General features: G+C 42.3%; 1 protein-coding gene across 1 annotated transcript in view; it reads right to left on the bottom strand.

The window, feature by feature from the left end:
- Positions 1 to 5,102: 5,102 nt before the first annotated feature.
- Positions 5,103 to 15,085, bottom strand: part of ABCC3 (ATP binding cassette subfamily C member 3) — a 142,443-nt gene continuing 132,460 nt past the window's right edge. The window contains exons 27-31 of the mRNA XM_015410727.1: positions 12,802 to 12,948; positions 11,638 to 11,796; positions 11,074 to 11,240; positions 7,071 to 7,265; positions 5,103 to 5,544 (exon numbers count right to left, since the gene is read on the bottom strand). Of these exons, the coding sequence (XP_015266213.1) occupies positions 5,436 to 5,544; positions 7,071 to 7,265; positions 11,074 to 11,240; positions 11,638 to 11,796; positions 12,802 to 12,948 (777 nt within the window). The 3' untranslated portion in view covers positions 5,103 to 5,435. The remainder of the gene's footprint in view (positions 5,545 to 7,070; positions 7,266 to 11,073; positions 11,241 to 11,637; positions 11,797 to 12,801; positions 12,949 to 15,085) is intronic.

Below are 15,085 nucleotides of genomic sequence, written 5' to 3'. Positions count from 1 at the left end.
AGGACAGAACACAAACTCAATTTAATGCTTGTAATTGGATACTTAACAAGCAGGCACTCCTCATATATCTAGCTAGAGTTAACACATGCTGCTTGAGAAGAGAATAAGCTACTTTTCCAGGGAGGAGGGGAGGAGAAAGGAGAAATCAGGGTTCTCAGCCAACTGTTATGTTGGTATAATGCATCAATGAATTGATGAATTACACTAGGTGCCCTTGGGGAAACAGGTGCAAGACGAATAGATCCTGCTGCCTGCACCTACGGAGAGGAGCAGCTGATGGTATTAAGTGGTAGGATATGAGTGGGGAACCTTGGGACAAACTGTCAGAAGCTTCTGAAGGGGTGTAAAAATTGCACATTTTACACCTTAGAGACAGCAACAGAAGATGACACCCCCCCAGTGGCACACTGTGGCATAGGATGTTGAAGAACCAGCTCAAACTGCCCTGTCTGCTTAGGAGTGAAGCTGGGCTTTTTTTTTTTTTTTAATGGAAGCACAATCCTTAATTTGGCTAGTCCCAAAAGTGTTAATGAATGATCAGCTGTGACTTCTTTAAAGTGGCGCTGATGTCAAATATTGAAACATCTTTACAGCATCAACTGTAAATAATGCACTGATCGGCAGTGTTAGCAAGTAATTCTCTAATTTAGAATTGCTTCTCAGTAGTATCTCGTGGGTGTATTTTATTTTAAGTTTAAGAGGTTTTCTGAGGGATGTTTAAGATGACAACTGCACTCCACAGCCTGATCCCATCTAAGAAAGGAGCACAATTTTCCCTAGCCTTTATTCAAACTAGTCTGGTCTTGACACGGTTTACCTATTTAAAGGATAGTAACCATGTAGCATTTAAATAGTAAAATTATTTTTAGTACCAGGATAAGTTATATAAAATCTTGGAATTGCTATGCATTTTTCAAAGACTTGCTTGCATTTCATATAGGCATGCCTGCTTCTAATCTTGCTAGTTCAGGTTCCTTATAAATATTCTGTTATCAAGTCCTAGAATTTTTTAAAAATCTGGAAAAGGCACGGAACAGAACAATACTTTTGAATAATAAAAACTTAATTGTAGGATTCTGCTTACTAACGAAGAGGGTTTTAAACTGTGGTACAAAAATGCATACTGTAAATTGGATGGCACTTGGGTAGTCAACAGGATAAATAGTCTTGCTGCCGATTTCAATATTCACGTGGGTTGGGGTTAGCATTGTTATTCATGTGCTCATGGCCCCAATTTTGGGCTTCAACTTTTTGAAAAAGCCTAAACAAAGAATTATGAGCAGTCCCACATGAAATTTGCCTGCACTGTAATACATTCTGTGGAAAAATGCTTTCTGCTTTCTGCTGGAAATGGATCACCATATGAGGAAAGATTTGTGAGTAGGGTACTAGTTTCTTATCTGCTTCGGTTTATGCAATTGAAACATTACTGGGGGATGATCTCACTGATCCTTTCACTGTAGCATTAACCCACTGGTAGTCTAGATGCAGTCCAAATAATTCAGGGCTATCAGCTACCAGTCTTGGTTTCCAAGTCTCCTGCCCTCTCTTTGCCATCCGCTTCTCTTAGTAGGCAATGAGAGGAGGGAAAAAGAGAAGAGCTTGGCTGGAGGTGGAGGATAAAGGGGCCTCTCTGTCTTTCCTCTCACTCACCTGCAGGTACACCTCTCCCTTTCCTTACCTGCTGCTTTAGCAAGTGAAGGAGAGAAAAGAGGGGGGGGGGATCATGTGTAACCATAGCCACTGAGTGCAGTTTCTTCAGACTGGCTCATCAGCAAAGAGGTTGTTGACCAGAGCTCTACACGACTGATAAAAAAGGAACCTTTTCCTTTTTATACCATGTAAAAGGTGGGCTGGAAAGGAATGGCCTTCTGTGTACTTATAGATTTCTGAAACCTTCATCCTACATTAGTTTAAAACAGAAAATGCAAACAGCAAATTTACTAACAGGGTCTTTATTGTTGGCCAGAGGAGAACAATGGCTGGAGAGGCCACAAGTATGTTAATCTTCTGTCAGTTTCTGTATGATTGCCAAAGATTATAATTAAGTGTAATTTGCTGTACCCAAACACTATTTTTAGTCTCTGCTTCCCTTCTCAGATATTTGGACAAAGGGGCTTCATGACAAATGTAATTTGGCTTCAAGGTGGTTGACATGCCTGTAAGACCAAGTAGAATCACTGTGATTAATATAATCTATTAAGCTACTGAATTTTAATACTGAGCTGTCCTGTGAAAGGGAGTTCAGAGTTGATGGCATTATTCTGAACAATCACTCTATATGTACAGCTCTTGATTTAGGCAGTATATTTGAAATTAGGACCTACACGGGCTCATCTACAATGCATGGTCAAAAGAAAATACTACTATTAATATCTGTTTTGATATTGTAGCAGTTTAACTGCTTTATAATATATAAGTAAAGCAGCTATTTGACTAGAATATTAACTTCCTTAACAGCTAATGGGAGTGTTTAAACAATGATTTATTCTGGGATAGCCCCTGATCTTACACCTAGTTTTACCTGTTTCAAGGGTTAAAGAGGGGGTTCACCTGAGCTGATAGCCTCTGGCAAGATATCTCATTTCATCTCTTTAACCCTGGGATAAATGACCAACAGCAGCTGGAGTTCACAGCTGGACAGAGCAAGTGCAGTGATTTGTGACAATCCAGGTTAGCAAGGGCATGTGGCTGAAATATACATTAAACTCTTGTTTGGGGATACTTTGACATAATAACTGAGATAAGAATCTCTGGATTTAGGTCGTGCCAGCAAACTCTTGAGATGCTTGTCAGTTCTTTTGATGCCTAACTTCAGTGTCTTCACTGTCCTTGATCCAGAACCTCATACAGTGTTATATCCAGTGGAATCAGGGATTTGAACTTGGAACCTCCCCCACCCCTGGCCTTAAACATTAGTACAATTTATAAATTGCTTGATGGCTAGTGGAGTTATCTGTGATAACACATCATGTTGGTGATTCATTCTAAGAGTCATAGATGACATCACTGGCAAGATACTGTACAGCTATAATGGTTTAGTCTCCCTATACCTTGGAAATCTGATTTAATATACACTCCAGAAAGTGGAAATATTGCCACTGACTAAGTCAGTGTTGAACCAGGGCTCACAAAACACACTTCACCTGGCAAATGCCTTTTGAGGTTTGAAAGGCTCAGGACCTGAGCCTGTGAGTGCACCAGTTCTGATTTTGCAAATCATTTGTTTCTAAAATCAATGTACTCGGTCCATTACTGTGGAAATGCTTGAAGGGAAATATACTTTTGTTCTATAGGACGTGCAGCATCTTTCAGGAGCAAACTCTAAAAGAAGGAGCCCACAATTCAGAACACAATCTGTCGGCTCTAGTAAAAGTGTGCTTTCTTGTGTGCTAGACTATGTCCAAATATTGTTGGTTGTTCTTTCCGGAGTAAGACACCCACAAGCATCCAATATGTGGGAGAGAAACTGGGATAATGTATTGGTTAGCCATAGTATTAATTCACACATTACATTAAGTCCGTTGATTATACTGCAGTTACTGGCAGCTTTCTATGCACTCAGAGGACTATTTTTATATTATGTATGCAATTTATAACAGAGGATTTTATTAGCATTGCTAACTGAATTGTTAACCTGGTAACAACTGTGTAGTTATTAATATCAGTGGATATATAGGATTCAAGACTTACTACATTGCTATATAAAAATAAAACATTATTAGAAAATAAACCAATTGGCTTAAGCTTCAGATTCTTATTTCCTATGTGTGTTGTTTCTTTTTTACAGTAAATACATTTTTCTTGTCTTCTTGTTTTCTTGTAAAACGGGTATTTTTTTAAAGCAGCAGAGAGTAGCCACTCCAGAATTACATTTTCAACGAACACTTTCCTTAGAAAAATCATTCTAAGGACCACACTTTATATAGGGCGGTTCTTAAAAACACTACAGCCATTTCAGCTAGCAGCAGCAAGGTCACGATCACACACAGAATTAGCTGAGCCATAGGCGCGAATGCCGGCAGATTTTAAGAGCGTGATCAGACGCCAACATCTGCCAAGCGGAGTAAAAAGACACAGGGGAAAGTCCAGTAGCAAACGGGTTTGCTATGGGCCAGGAACAGACTTTCCCGTGTGATCGTGCCAGTGCGCTCTCATGCTGTCGGGATGGTCTGATCGGGCCATCTTGACTCCATACCGTTGTCCCCCCCCCATTTTGGTATGTGCATCATTGCACACTGCATAGGGAGCACTCGGTGCAGAGATGCGAAGCATTGATCCCTTGTTGAAGTGCACCGGAAATACGCGGCAAAAAAACCCACCTGACTCACCTGCAGTTGCATCTGATCACGCAGTGGCGGGCTGCCCCTGCAGTTCCCAGGGACTGTATGATCACGCAAATGCGGGTCAAATTCCTGTGGAGCAAATAGCCCCCCCCCCCCCCGCATTATCTCATGCTTGTGTGAACGCTGCCTAACACAGCCTTTCCCCCCTTGTTAACAGCAAGGGCATTACTACACCAAAACTACAAGAGACACAGTGGGTAACACTTTGTTTCAAGGTGGAGCTTAAGGTAGCTAAAGGTACTGGAGTACTGTACTATCAAGATGTAGACACCTTGGGTCTAGGATATTTGAAGATGCTTTTTACTGTGATTTGAGGTCAAGAACTCCATGTAAAATGCTCTAGTGGACTGGGGATATGGGCTGCTTTGGTGCTGGCACCTTGTTGGTGGAGTTTCCTCCCACTGAAAATATACCAGATCCACTCCACAGGCCTATATAGGAAAGGTACCTTACTTTCTGCCAGGCTTTTAAACTGTAGGCTGTTGAGTGCTAACATTGTTTAAATATTGCCTCCCTATTGTATGGTATTTGTTCTTTTTATCAATTTTAGTTTTTAAATTTCCTGTTTTATAATACAATTAGTACGACGTGTGAGGGGGGAAAAGGTATGAATGCTGTGAGACATATTGGGAACTTTTGTCAAACTAGGGTACTTATTTTAAAATACAATTTAAATTTCTTCCTGATTAATCTTGGAACCAGCATCACAGTGACATCATTCAGATTCTTTTCATTTAATAGAAAATTGACCCAGAAGATTGATCCAATGCACTACATCACTAGCTGTCATTTACTAGCAATAAAACAATACAGTTAAGTGCCTATGCATACATGTACACTACATCCATCCATCCAATTTCTTGAGAGGATGTCTGTCAATTACATCAAACAAAAAACCCCTTAGTATGTATAAAATACTTAAAAAATATAAAATTATTTTTTCTGGTTCTTCCAGATGTATGAAACATTTTACTTCTTTATCTCCATAATCTGGTAGAAACACTGTGCTAGAACAGTACAGTACATTCAGGTATTGCTTTGCAGGGGGGGAAATAGACAGTCCTCCTGTGATCTTTAGCAGCTGTCCTGTTATGCCAATCCAGCGTCTTTGGCCATAGTATAGAAAATTCCTCTGGATGCTACAAGTCTTGAAGGTGTGTCAAATTCAGCAATTTTTCCTTTGTCTAGAACAACGACTCTGTGCAAAATAAGAGGGAAAATTCATTTCAGAAAAATGCCAAACTATGGCCCCGGTCACACGGGCCGGATATCGCGGGGGGGGGGGGGGGGGGGAGGAATGGCTGTTTGCCCCGCAGCGAAATAATGCACGACTGCGCGATCAGGCATCCCCTCCCAGTCCTGTCGAGGTCCCATGGTTAGGGGGGAGGTGCCGATCACACGACGTGCCAAAGAAGCGGCGCGGCACGACGGGGTTGTGTTTTGTTTTTTTAATTGAACCTGAAGTATGCGCATGCCCCGTTGGGTGCTTCTGCGCATCCCTGGAGACTCCGGAAAAAAACACCTTTTTGCAATGGGGCATGGGCGGGCGCCGGATGCCACCGGAAACATGATCAGACGCCCGCCCTTGTCCCGCAGTTTCCGGAAACTAGTACCTCAGAGGTACTAGTTTTTCCCCGCACGTATTCGGCAGGAAGCCTTGGGTGACCCACGGGAGCACTACGCTTCCCAGATATGCTGGTGAGATTGCGCCCGGAAAATCCGCCTATCTTCCGTCTCTGTAGCGTGGCTAATGTTCCGTGTGACCGCAGCCTACACATGGCAATCTGAGGCAGAGTCTCCCAATATACAACTATTTAAGTTTAAATGTAGCCATAGGACTGTGCCCACAGCAGTGAGGCATGGAGAGTTCTCCCCCTTGCCCCTATCCCTGAAACACATCCCTCCTCTTCCAACTACTATTAGACATATTAAGGGGGAAAAAATACAGGCTGCCTTTGACTCCATGGTAGAAGAAAGCTGTGATATAAATGGCATGCATAAATTAAGTGATAATAACAGATTGGCTCTGCTGAGTTATTTTGAGTGAATTTCCTACCAAGGCTGATGCAGACTGTACACTTACAAAGAGCACAAGAAAATGACTTCTAAGTAAGCACTCTCAGCCATACAAAGCAACAGTTAAGGTGCTATAAATAGATCTACTGCCTGGATTTCAGCATGCCACTTGACTGAAAACCCTTCCCAGCCAGCAGCCCTACTCATGAGTTATGTGGGCAGTTTTCCTTTCACTATTCAGATACTCTGAAACATCACAGGGAACTGAGTCATTTGTTAGGGAAGGACTTGAACTAAGCCCAGAAAGAGCAGCTCTAATCAGCAATTTCAACCAGTATATAGTACAAACTGGCACCAGGTATGCCCCAGGAGAACAGCAGTGCAGACACATCCTGGGTTTCACATTCCTGACTGGATGGCGTACTTCTGCTTTGTTTGCCAGTAACACCCTGCATCAGATATGAGCCGAATGATCCAACACAGATAAGCCAACTGGACGTGTTCCCAAAACAGGACAAAAACCTCTTTACTGACATGACAGTGGGATCAATTACATGCTCTGAAATTCAGCAGAGCACCTATTTTAAAGAGGGAAGTAAGTACTTTGGAATATATGGTCTTATAGCTCAACACACACACTTCAGGGGAAGGGGGGGGGGAAAGAAACATGAAGTCCACACTATGTATTTGACATTACAAAATCCCTACCTTGTATAATCCATTATAGTATTTAGCCTATGTGCTATCGTTAGCACAGTGCAGTCTTCAAACTGTGTTCTTATTGTCATCTGAATGAGATCATCTGTCTCAAGGTCAATTGCTGCAGTGGCTTCATCCAGAATAAGGATCCTTGTTTTGCGGAGGAGAGCCCTTGCCAGACAAACAAGCTGTCTTTGGCCAACGCTGGAAAGCAGATGAAAAGCTTATCAATCAATGGCAATTTCAAAGACATTGCATTTAAAAAGTTCTGATTTTAATGAATGACTGGGGCATGAACTTAAAACATGTGGCTGCTGCCAACCTGTGTCCTCCTGCTGCTTGTTTTCTAATAACATTTAGAAAAAGTGTGCAACATGAAGATATCACGTTTTGCATTCCCCCACTCCTTGCAGGGGGCAGCTGTGACAGACTGCACTTTTAAAAGCTTAGGAGTGCTGTACAAACAGGTAAAGAACTGTGAAGGATTACTTCTTCAAAGAGCCAGAGAGCCTTGAATGATAGGTTGCTCCAAGAGATCTGATTGGTTAGCATCAGTTGAGCAGAGAAAGACTTCTGGATGCTGAGAAGAATTCATTCTGAATTCAGCCCTGACGGAGAGCAGTTTAACAAAGATGGAGAACTGAAGGAGGCTGGCAAGGACGAGTAAGTAGTGAGGTGAAGATTCCCATTCAGGCCAAAAAAAGGGATAGATCTTCTAGAGAGAGAAGAATTTCCCCTACCCAGTTAAAACAGGGAAATAGGAGTGGAGAGTTCCCCCTGGTCTGTTGTAGTTAGAAACTGCCTTGTGAAACCTTGTGAAACCTTAAGAGTCAGATAAAACTCAAGAAGAGTACTGGTGTGTTTAGAGGAGGGGTTTGGGTTCTAGAAATAGTGTACCTACCTTCTGGAAACCAAAAGAGTCAGTGAATGCTCAAAGAAAGTGTACTGGAGTGTTTGGGAAACACTGGAACAAGCCTCTCATCTTGAAGATCCTAAATCACTGGGAACAGCTTATGAGACTCTCAATAGCTTGAAACATATGAACTAAAGTCTGGGCATATACTGATTTACTTCAGAGTTCTATAGAGAGTTACCTTGGAGAAACGACGGCTGAGGGGGAGACATGATTGAGGTTTATAAGATTATGCATGGGAGCAGGTAGAGAAAGAGGTACTTTTCTCCCTTTCTCACAATACAAGAACTCGTGGGCACTCCATGAAATTGCTGAGCAGTCAGGTTAGAACAGATAAAAGAAGTACTTCTTCAGCCACAGAGTGATTAACACATGGAATTCACTGCCACAGGAGGTGGTGGTGGCTATGAGCATGGACAGCTTCAAGAGGGAATTAGATAAGCATATGGAGCAGAGGTCCTTGCTCTCCTGATGTTTCTTAGTGGGAGTATGGGCTTCGGACTGAGATGCTGGGATCGAGCGTTTCAGCACCGATCGATTGGCGTCGGAATGGGCCAGTGTGGCCATCGACTACGAAGTGGCGTCGACATCGAAGTGTGCCCTGAAGTATCTTGCGACGATGCCATCAGAGATAGAGCCAGTTCCAACAAGGCGATTCGGAGTTTAGCGGCCCTATTCTTTCTCGTTTGCTTGGAGAATTTGGCACAATGGACACAGGAGGCAAAGGGAGTGTCTGTCGGGGGGGCAATTTTGCTACTGCACTTCCAGCATCGTTTGAAGAAGCCCCACCATTTGGCCATAGGCTGAGGAGGGGTGTGTGTGGATAAAGTCTGCCGAAGCAGACCATGAATAGTAAAGTCCAAATCCCTAATTAACACACTTAAATTCCCTAACTAGGAACAGTTGTTTGGAAGAGGAGACCCGAAGGCCAGAGAAAAAGTTACCAACTGAGGTGGAAAAGATCCTACCAGCGCGGCGGTCAGAAGAGAACTGGCAGGATTGTCGTGCCCCTCCCCTAGTCATGCGTACTGGAGCCCGGCACGTGACTGGGGAGCAGGTGCGAAGATCCCTTTCGCTTTCTACAATACTGATTATGGTCGGCGCAGGCACACTGTATCCCAGAGGTGTGATGCACAGACACCACGAAGAAGATTGTGGGTTGGCTGCAGCTGTGTAGACATATAGTTGGGGTCTGAAAGATTAAGATTTTTTTTTTAAAGGCAAATCAACTGTCTGTCAGATACATTATTAGATAGTGATATGAGACTTGGTCAAGAAGTGGAAAATCTTTTCAGTGAAGGGACCAGGACAGTGGACACTACAAATGAGTCAAGTTCAAGGAGGATTTCCAGTCTGATCATTATGAACATGGCCTCAACAGTTCCACGTACAGTTGCTTTATGAAAATGGTAAGCTCAAAGAACAAACAACCCAAAAACCCGTTACTATGAAAAGGACAGCTCACTTGTCAGGATACATTATTTACTTTATAGGCATAAACGACAAGGAGGAGGCCTTAAAACCCTCAACATATGGGAGGTCTTGGTGCTCACAACTAACCAAAAGACAGACAGAGAATGGTAGCTATAAAGCTGCTAAGCAGTTGGCTAATAGGCAGGTCTCATTCCAAATCAATTCAAGTGAGTTGCACATTAAGAATATTTAGTCAGGACCTCTAATATTAATGGCAGTATTTTTGTTTTTTTTATAGGCACTCTGCTTGTTTTTCGCTAAATCTTTTCCTAATGCTATTATTGCCTTTACCGTTCATTTGTTGCTTTATTTATGTAGATCAAACAACAATATTTGGGTATGTCATGTATGTTTTAAAATGTTGACTTAATTTTGTAATACTTCAGTTTTTATATATACTGATTTAATAATGGTCCTTTAAAAACTAGTAATATGTATTATTACTTTTTGTATACTTGTGCTTCCCATGATATTGCTAAATTTTCTTATTTATAAAAATATATTTTTTTAAAGAAACAAGAGTTCTATTTTATACGGGGGAGAGCTGCTAAACATGTACCATATAAATCAATGCATTAATGAAATAATTATATAAATTTTAGCATGTCTTAGCACGTAAAGCCATGCTGAAATCCACTCTGCAATAGTAAGCCTATGGCAAAGAAACAAATCCCTGTGGAAAAATTCTCCTTCCCTGGGACACAAGAAAGTAGAGCTGGGGTTACTGCCAGAAGGAAATGCTCAGGGGGGCTGGAATGCGAGAACAGCTCAGGAGCAAGCTGAGTTAAGTGGGCCTTGCAGTGCTGGAAGAGCTGCAGATACTGCTCAGGCTATGCAGCCTTGGTGATACCACAGGAGCCACTTGGCTCAGCTTGCTCTTGCCCACAAGTGGTCCTGCTGGGCAGCAGCCAGCCGAGAACTTTCCTGGCAAGTTAGCAAGCTAGCCTGTTCCTGGTAGTTGTCAGGCAAAGGAGACGTGGGCAAGGATACAACTTAACATGGCTGCTGCATGTTTAGAAGCTGCACAGCAGGGGAATTTTGCCAGTTGTGGCTAGGGTTGCCAGGTCCCCTGGTCAATCTGGTGGGGGGATTTGGGGGGTGTTCTTGAGGTGGGTGGGGATGGCCCCAAACCCCGTCCCCAGGTTACTGCCACAGGCAGTGGTGCAGGCCTGAATCCCAAATGGCGAATCCCTGCTGGGAAAGGAGCCCCACATGTGCTGTGCCCCCCCACTGTCTTTTTGACAGTGGACCTGTGGCCGGTGACAGCCCCTCTCCCTCCCTGTTAAAAGATTTAAAGGGCCCTCCAGTTGGTCAGTGGGCCACGTGCTCCCTGCCAATCAGCTGAAGCCATTTAAATCTTTTAGCAGGGAGGGAGAGGGGTTAGGGGGTGGGGCTTTCCCTGGAGGCCAGCTGGCCAGGGGTGGATTTAAGCCCCCAGGAGCGGAGGAACCCCCGCCCAGCTGTGGCTTCTGTTGCCCCTGCAGTATTGTGACTTGGTGGCAACCCAAGGTGTAAATGAACATCCAAGTACAGTGAGGATGGGGGCTCAGTTTCACACAACTATTTAACACGATCAGCCAATTCACTGGTAGCATGCTTTTATTGCTTCAGCAGAATTTCACTTGCCTGAGGTTTTCTCCTCCTTCAGAACATTCAAAATCCAGCATAGCTGGCTGGCTACTGACAAACCTCTTCAAATGGGACAGTTCAAGAGCTCTCCAAATTTCTGCCTCGGAATATTTACTGAATGGATCCAAATTCATTCGGAGTGTTCCAGAAAAAAGAACAGGGTCCTGAACAAAAGTAACATAGTTTAGGAGACCGACAAGGTAAATAAGGAATGTTAAGCTGCAAAATGGAGAGATGAAACCACCTTGTTGTTCTCCAAGGTGTGCATATGAACCTGATGGAGCTAAAGAAATTAAAAATCTCTCATCTTGATCTGCCTAGTAAAGAGGCGAACCAGCAAAATGTTTTTCTTTTCTGTTGAAATCTTTCCCTTGATTTCCTGTTTATATTTATCCTGGGGCAACCCCCCCCCCCCAACACTTGTAGAACAAGGTCATGCTGTACTTCTCCTGGACACACAGCCTGATCTACTTGCACTTTACACGTTGTATACATGACACAGCAGTTTGCCTTGTGAACCCAAGTCTGATAACATCGCTCGTGATACAGGTGCTGACTTACCTGAGGAATGATAGTCAGCTTTGATCGCAAGTCGTGAAGGCCAATCTCAGAGATTCTCAGACCATCAATTTGTATTTCCCCTTTTGCAGCTTCTAGGATCCTAAAGAGGCAGAGTGTCATAGACGACTTGCCAGCTCCAGTTCTTCCAACAATCCCAACCTAATTAATACATGTGGAGAGTCAGGAACATTGTACAGTGAAAACTCAGGTAATGGCTCCAGGAGAAAAGAAGATGACTTTTTGAAATCTCTGACACATGAGAATATAAGACTTGGTAAAACGACAGTTTACAAATAAGTGTTTCCTTTTTTTAAAAAAAGCTTGGTATCGAGTGTGACTGCTGATGTTGTTCATGAAAGAATTAAAGTGGTTGCTCCTGGAGGAGAAGAACTATGGAAAACAGATGCTAGCGTCATAGAGCGGCAGACATTATGGGGGGATCAATTTCAGAAAAGAAACAAAGCAAAATTAACAAGCTGCTGCTCCTGTAACTGATATTTTCAGGGCCCAGCTTACACACTTGAAGTGCATGATTACTTAGCAAAGTGAAAAGCTACATGAATCATGCTTTATAGCTGTACACATAACCAGGCATCCATGAGTGATTCCCAAAGTCTTCCTCTTTACTTATGTTTGGGAAAGTGATGACCATGAAAAACCCCTGGTTATCCCCCTCATCATGTATGCGGCAAAGATGGCAAGATTAAATGGACCTCACATAACCAAATCAGCCTATGCACAAACTGAGTTGGGTCTGACATCGTAGTAATCAATTAACAATTCAGACAGATGAAAGCATGGGCTAAAATCCAATTCTTGCACATGCTGGTGCTGTCACAGAACAACCCCTGCAAATGATAAATTACAGCCATCACTTTTCAATGGTTACATGGCAGGACTCTGATGTATCAAAGGGGCCCACTCAATCTGCATTTTCAACACCACTAATACCAAGAAGATATGTGAAGAAATGGTGATAGAGTTTTCATGATTCACATAATAAACACATAATAAATATATTTTAAAAGAATCTGCAGATGCATAAGAAACCAGTGCAGATAAATGCACTGAATGATGCTGAAGATTTGGCTTGCCTACAGAAGTGTCATGAAACAGATTCTGATAGTTATTTGCATAACCAAAGCAGTTGTTCTGTAACTATACCTTTTCTCCACCTTTCACATTTAGGCTGAGGTCTTTCAGCACCAAATCCAAGCCTTTCCTATACCTTACGGAATAGTTTGAAAACTGCACTTGTCCCTGGGTAGGCCAATCTTCTGGTGGTCTCTTGTCTTCAATTATCCAAGGAGCCTAGAGAAGTGAAATGGTTACAAATATTGTGTTAAGCTTTAATATACAGTTCAAGGATAGTTGAATAAAACTTCCCTCAAAAATTAACACAAGAGGGGGGTGGCTGAGTCACAGATTGCATGATTTACATGCAAGAAATTCCACATTCAGTGCCTGACCTCTGTGGCCAAAACAATTGCCATCCCAAGCAGAGTTACACCACTCTAAGTCCACTGAAACCAGTGGGCTTACAAAAGTATAATTCTGCTTAAGATGGTGCTGAGAAATAGGTAGTAGGTGATGCAAAAGACCCTTTACCTAAGACACTGAAGAGCCATTGCCAGTCAGAGCAGGCAATGTCAGACCAATGGCCTAACCCAGTCTAAGGCAGATTCATGTGTTCATGTAAGAATTTTATTTACACTCCATGTTTGCAGAATGATTTAAAGTAAGATGGATAATTTTTTCTTCAACTAACTTCAGACACATACATCACATTACCACAGACCATATAAACATATGCTGCTCTGCTACTAAATATAACATGTTTCATGTCTAATTAGTACCCAACTCTAAGCAGTATCCCAGTGACTTTTGTCATGACTGGACTTAGAGCCAAACTAGAAGTTATGTCTGCTACTAAATGGACTGGGGTTCCTCAAGCCATTTTACAGACAGATCTGACTTTAGGGAACTAACTTTTTCAAGCACTCTGGTGTCCAATTTTCCTCAAGAGCATGGTGCAGGGGAAAGAGGAGATCCAGCTTCTGCCCTCCCCTGCTTTCATGAGTAAAAATGGCCACAGGAAAGCCTTAGTCCGCACATGCAAAAAACCAACAGCCCTGACAGTGTCCTTTTCTGATGCGTATGCCTGCTAACTGTATCGGTTTCCTGTTGATAAGGGAACATGCAAGCTTTCAAGTTGCATCTATCAGTTCATCAATCAGAATACCCCCCATATATAACAACAAAAGAATAAGCCTGCTTACAAATGTAAATGTTTTTAAATTAATCTTCAGATAAGGTAACCTGTCTAATCACAAGGGTACAATCTAGTCAAGCTAGCAAAACACCGGACAAAACAAAGATAATAAAACTAAAAATAAGAAAAGATAAAACACTTCGGGAAGCAGTGCACAGCCACAGCACTGTTCTTAGCTCAGCCGGAACCAGCTAGTCAAATTCTGTTTATATCAAATGGAGAATTAAGAATGTGCTTCAGTGTCCTCCACTAAAATCAACCTTCAAAGTGCTTTAATGTGGCTGGATCATGCCCAATTTCCAGCATTTAAATGCTTAAAATATTGTCATGAAAAGCAAACAGATAATCTGTCTGAAGTGACTAAAATCAATTGCGTTTATTTTGCTTTCTCTCTTAGCTGAGTGGCAGCCATATTACTGTTTTACCGAAAAGCTATATATGGTTACAATGCTTGCGTGTTCCTTTACCAAGGATTAAAAAAAAATAATTAAAGCACTTTTAGTCTACTTTTCTCCCATAAAGTACTTGAGGAGGATTACAACAAGTGAAAACATAGCCATAAGACCCATAACATAAGAAACAATTAAAAAGTACAATACAAATCCACAACATCTTATTACCGACATCATAATCAGCTCCACCTTTAGCCTTACAAAGCTTATGGAAACTCAACAAAGTGATAGCCTTCACAACACAGTCAGGAAGGCCACTGCATAACAGAGGCTACAATATAAAATGTCTGAGAATGGGCCATGGCTGTTTTTACTTGCCTGCAAAATGAAATGATAAATAAGACTGCCACACAGGAACATCATCATTGTCAGTATATCTAATTTTCAATGTCGCTCCTTCTATGGATACTTAGGCCCAGAGATTGGAGCCATGAGGAGACAAGACACATCTTTCTACAAACCTGAGAAAAGCTTCAGGTTTGCAGAAAAATGTGAAATCTATTTTTAAAAACCTACCATAATAGAAGCAGTGCCTGTAGATCTAAGAAATGAATGCCCCCAGTGGATGTCAACCACAACTTTACTGCTAGATTTCTAGCCTTGATTTCTGACAGTAGAAAGCCATGGAAGGGGCAGATGGGAAGGCAGATAAAAGGTAGGTTCTTTGGTGGGTAGGGAGAAAAAAAGCAAGGAAAGGCAAGGAGGAGGGGGTTTCCAGGAGAAG

Source organism: Gekko japonicus, unplaced genomic scaffold (assembly GCF_001447785.1).
Source record: "Gekko japonicus isolate JY-2015 unplaced genomic scaffold, Gekko_japonicus_V1.1 scaffold15, whole genome shotgun sequence".
Classification (NCBI taxonomy): domain Eukaryota; kingdom Metazoa; phylum Chordata; class Lepidosauria; order Squamata; family Gekkonidae; genus Gekko; species Gekko japonicus.
Note: the sequence above shows the minus strand (reverse complement) of the source record. Positions and strands in the feature narration are given on the sequence as shown.